The sequence below is a fragment of the Portunus trituberculatus genome, chromosome 30 (genome assembly GCF_017591435.1).
Source record: "Portunus trituberculatus isolate SZX2019 chromosome 30, ASM1759143v1, whole genome shotgun sequence".
Taxonomy (NCBI): Eukaryota; Metazoa; Arthropoda; class Malacostraca; order Decapoda; family Portunidae; genus Portunus; species Portunus trituberculatus.
Genome location: NC_059284.1, coordinates 3,422,490 through 3,427,489, shown reverse-complemented (window position 1 = coordinate 3,427,489; position 5,000 = coordinate 3,422,490). Strand labels below are relative to the sequence as shown.

General features: G+C 48.4%; 1 protein-coding gene across 3 annotated transcripts in view; it reads left to right on the top strand.

Annotated features, from left to right (window-relative positions):
- LOC123510732 overlaps positions 1–5,000 on the top strand; it is a 25,433-nt gene that overhangs the window by 2,536 nt on the left and 17,897 nt on the right. For all 3 annotated transcript variants that reach the window (XR_006676581.1, XM_045266073.1, XM_045266074.1), the window contains exons 2-3: positions 2,444–2,679; positions 3,453–5,000. The exon at positions 3,453–5,000 is cut by the window's right edge. Coding sequence is in view for 2 of the 3 variants with exons in the window: in XM_045266073.1 (XP_045122008.1) it covers positions 2,516–2,679; positions 3,453–4,485 (1,197 nt within the window). In the remaining variant the exon portion in view is untranslated. The remainder of the gene's footprint in view (positions 1–2,443; positions 2,680–3,452) is intronic.

Genomic DNA, 5,000 nt, shown 5'->3' with positions numbered 1-5,000 from the left:
CTTTAATTTTCTCTCATGAATTTTTCCTTCACTTTGTTATTCTTTTCTCTCTAGCCTTGCAATTTTTCCTCTCTCTCTCTCTCTCTCTCTCTCTCTCTCTCTCTCTCTCTCTCTCTCTCTCTCTCTCTCTCTCTCTCTCTCTCTCTCTCTCTCTCTCTCTCTCTCTCTCTTCTCTTTTTTCTCTCTCTCGCATTGCATATTGTAAACTTCACAAGAGTGTTGAGTGGATGCGAGGGAGAGAAGTGTGGAGGAGGAGGAGGAGGAGGAGAAGGAGGAGGAGGAGGAGGAAGAGCAATAAGAGATACACAAAGGAACATCAAAGAAGGACAAACAAGCCATAGTAGGACTGTTTATGTGGGCTGTGCAATCATACAGTGTGATAAATAGATAGTAAACACGAAGGTTTCTCCACGCCAACCCGAGGAAAGAGGAGATTACTTTATTTACTCATCTTTGGTAGTTCATAGCGACTTTTCAACATCAGTAGCAGTAATTTTCAGCTGTAATGATGATGATAAAAAGCTTTTCTCAGTAACAACAATAGTATCAATAGTTGTTCTTGTTGTTTTCATGCAGTTAACCCTTTCAGTATCGTAACGAGTTTCCATATTCATTCTGGTTACTATTTCGTGATTTTATACACCTTCAGAACTCATGTGAGGGATTGAAATAGTGGAGACTGTGGCCATTAATCTTCTGACCTCCATAGACCCTTCCTGATATCAATAAAATCGTCTAATCATTTTCAAAACTCAAGGTAAAAAATCAATATGACGTTTCTATATTTACTCTGCTTACTATTTGGTGATTTTATACACTGTACAGCTTCAGAATAGTGAAGACTGTGGCCATTAATCTTCTGACCTCCGTAGACCCTTCCTAATGTCAATAAAATGGTCCAATCGTACACAAAAATCAAAGTAAAAATGTGCCCCTGTAATGAAGGAATTTATCCCTTCAGCACTGGGACACTTTTACCTTGAGATTTGTGTACGATTAGACCATTTTATTGACATTAGGAAGGGTCTATGGAAGTCAGAAGATTAATGGCCACAGTCTCCACTATTCTAATCCCCCACATGAGTTTCCGAAGCTGTTTAAAATCACCAAGTAGTCACCAGAATGAATCTGGAAACGCGTCACGGTACTGAAGGAGTTGAGCACACCAAACCTCATTATCACTTCACCATCCGCACACATTCACACTTCCAGCGCCTCAGTCTAACATACATAGTGATTAGAGCGTGTGCTGTGCTGTGCTGTGCTGTGCTGTGGTGTGCTGTGTTGCTCCACGAGGCCTGCATACAACTACTGGCTCGCTCATTTGCCGGATTACGAGGAAGAAAAGAAAGAGAGGATTAAAAAAGATAAAAAAGAAATGAGCGAGTGAGTGAGTGGGCGAGTGAATGATTTTGCTCGTCAATTGTTGCTTATTCGTGTATTTATGAGTGATTTGCTGTTTTCTGTATATATTTTCAAACCACAAACTGCATTCAGACTTCAGAGAGAGAGAGAGAGAGAGAGAGAGAGAGAGAGAGAGAGAGAGAGAGAGAGAGAGAGAGAACTATATCATCATTGTTTTCCATCACATTATAGTTTACATGACAAAGCCACTCGTGTGAAGCAAAGAGCTGTGTTGGGAGTCCTGTATTCTGGAACGCTTTGCTCTCTCCCATCATTGCTCTCCAAAAGTTCCAGATGAAGATACTCGTGTTTTTAAGGATATTTTCATGGTTCTGATGATTGGCAAGATTTTTTAGTTTTTTTTAAAGGAGAAACTGTCTTGAAAACCCAGCTAGTTGTCTCTGTGGCCTTGGAAAACGGTCGCAGTGAGAGGAGAAGGCGTTCCTGAATACAAACGAAGGCAGGGAGGGATTGCATTGAGTCCACGGGAGGAGATGGAGACGAATTGGGTATCAGGGAAACGATTCGAAAGCCACAGCCCAGTGTTTGTTGTTCTTGGTGATCGTGAAGGGAAGATTGTATTGATGAATGGCAGTTTATTGACAAAAGAGTGCGGCACAGCAGGGAAGATGGCCGGGCACATGCAAGGATGGAGACTGATAGATAGATAAACAGTTAGCAAAAAGACATGAAGACAGAAAGGTAGATAGATAGATAGATAGATAGATAGATAGATAGACAGATAGATAAAAGACGAGATAGATAGATGGATAGACAGTTAACAAAAAAGATATGCATACAGGAAGATAAATAGATAGATAGATAGATGAAGAGATAGACAGATAGATGAAAGACAAGATAGATAGATAGATATATAGACAGTTGACAAAAACGGATGAACGGAAAGATAATTACACGTATTCAAAGAGAGAGAGAGAGAGAGAGAGAGAGAGAGAGAGAGAGAGAGAGAGAGAGAGAGAGAGAGAGACTTGATTGACCAGCTTTTAACTTCCTCCTGAAAACACAACTTGGTCCACAGCGGGCGAGAGGAGAGGAGAGAGGAGAGAGAGAGAAAGAGAGAGTGAAAGAAAGAGAGAGAAAGAGAGAGACCATGACGGAGGATGAATGTCACGGAAACGAGAAGGAGGATGTGGAGGAACTGTACACCGCCATCTTCCACTACGTGTTCCCAGCGCTGGTGGTGACGGGCATCCTCACCAACACCCTCAACCTCATTGTCCTCACCAGGCCACTCATGAGGGGACGGACCTACAGGTGGGTAGCGCCTCCTGGTGGTGGTGGTGGTGGTGGTGGTGGTTTTGGTAAGGCATTGTTGATATAGGCAGGGTAATATGATCGTGATGTGGAATGTGCTTGTATACACCTCTCTCAGTTTTACACTCACACACACACACACACACACACACACACACACACACACACACACACACACACACACACACACACACACACACACACACACACACACACACACACACACACACACACACACATTATTATTGTGGATGCATTTTTTTACAACGGAGCTGTGCTCCATACTTTAATTGTAAAGTCTGAGCATATAAATAAATTCAATTCAATTCAATTCAATTCACACACACACCGCGTAGTGTAGTGGTTAGCACGCTCGACTCACAATCGAGAGGGCCGGGTTCGAGTCCCGGTAAGCGGCGAGGCAAATGGGCAAGCCTCTTATTGTGTGGCCCCTGTTCACCTAGTAGTTAATAGGTACGGGATGTAACTCGAGGGGTTGTGGCCTCGCTTTCCCGGTGTGTGTTGTGTATGTGATCTCAGTCCTACCCGAAGATCGGTCTATGAGCTCTGAGCTCGCTCCGTAATGGGGAAGACTGGCTGGGTGACCAGCATGCGACCGACACATACACACACACACACACACACACACACACACACACACACACACACACACACACACTCGAAGTCAAATGTTAGGGTAATAATGTTTCGAGAGGTGTACTTCAGTGTGTGTGTGTGTGTGTGTGTGTGTTAATTAAGGCACATGTCGGTAGGTGGCTCCGTGCCCTGGCGTGCGTGGACCTGTCGCTGTGCGTGCTGACGGTGCCGGTTTGCCTGGCGCGGGGCGGCGTGGCACCGCTGCGGTCCGCGGAGGTGGCGCGCTACTACGCGCACTTCGGCTGGTCGTTGAGCATCGCCTCGCAGATCCTCAGCTTCTACCTGATGGGGATGTTCGCCCTGGAGAGATTCCTGGCGGTGTGTCGCCACGACCTGTACCCGCGCAGCCAGACGGACGCCGTGTTCCGGGGCGGCGTGGTGAGCAGCGCGGTGTTCGTGTTGCTGCTGTACCTGCCCACCATGGTCGTGGGGCGCGTGGAGGCGGCGGGTGAGGGGCGATGGATGCCGCGGGACGGCTACTCCATGCAGGAGTACACGTGGTACCGCGCCTATGCCTGGCTCAGGGAAATATTCTCCCGCCTGGTGCCCGCCATCCTCATCACTTTTTGCAACGTGCGCATCACGCTGCGCCTCAAGCACCTTAGAAACATCCGCGAGGGGTTCGGCAGCGGCGTGCCTGCCGCCAGACGGGAGCGGGAGCGACGCCTGGTGCTGCTGCTGTTCTGGGTGACCACGCTGTTCTACATCTTCAACACGCCCGTCACTGTGTACTACCTGGGCTTCCTGCACACACAGCGCTTCTGCGGCAAGGACATGTCAGCCAGCCTGCTCATCTTCGCTGCTGTCTCCAACCTGCTGCAGATGCTAGGCAACGTCTCCAACTTTGTGCTCTACTTCCTCATCAGCCCAGAGTTCCACAAGACGCTGTGCAACCTGCTGGCCTGCCGGGACACGGGGCGCCCCGCCAGCCTCAAGTTGCACTCCGGCAACACCACCACCACCACCATGCTGCCCTCCACCGCCGCCGTCATCACCGCCATCATCACCACGGCCAACCAAGACCAGTCTCTCACACGGCCAGACTCAGCCTGCCGCCACCACCTGCCTGGCGGCGCCGCGCCCCTCAACGGCGCCAACAACTTCTCAGGGATGGAAGCTCGCCAGCCGTCCCCAGGAAGCCCTGCGTGAGCCAGGAACACACCTCACAGCGCCATGCCCCCTACTCCAGCCCCCCGCACCACGCCACACAGCGGGAGGCAAGATGGAGTGACGGCTGTGAGGTGACGCCGCCGCATGCTGTGGTGTGCTGTGTTTCTGTGTTGCTGTGTTGAGGTGCTTGGGCATCACTACACAACAGGCTCACCCCACGCACTGACGCCCTCACTGTACACTGTTGTGGCAGTTTGATAAGTACAAAGTAGCAATGAAGCAAGTAACAACACGGTCTGCCAACACAGACGCAATGATTTCATAATTATATTTCATAAATGTGTAATTGTCTACTCAGCTCTATTTATAAATATCATGGTGTGTGTTCCCAGCTCTCATGTGCAAGTAATATTTGTTATGAATGTATTATAATTACAAAAAAAGTAATGAAAACTATAATACTGTTTATATTTAGAGAGCGAGCCTCGCCTGAAGCAGCAGCAGCAGCAGCAGCAGGGGCGGCAGCAGCAGCGGCAGATGACGTCAGTGACCAG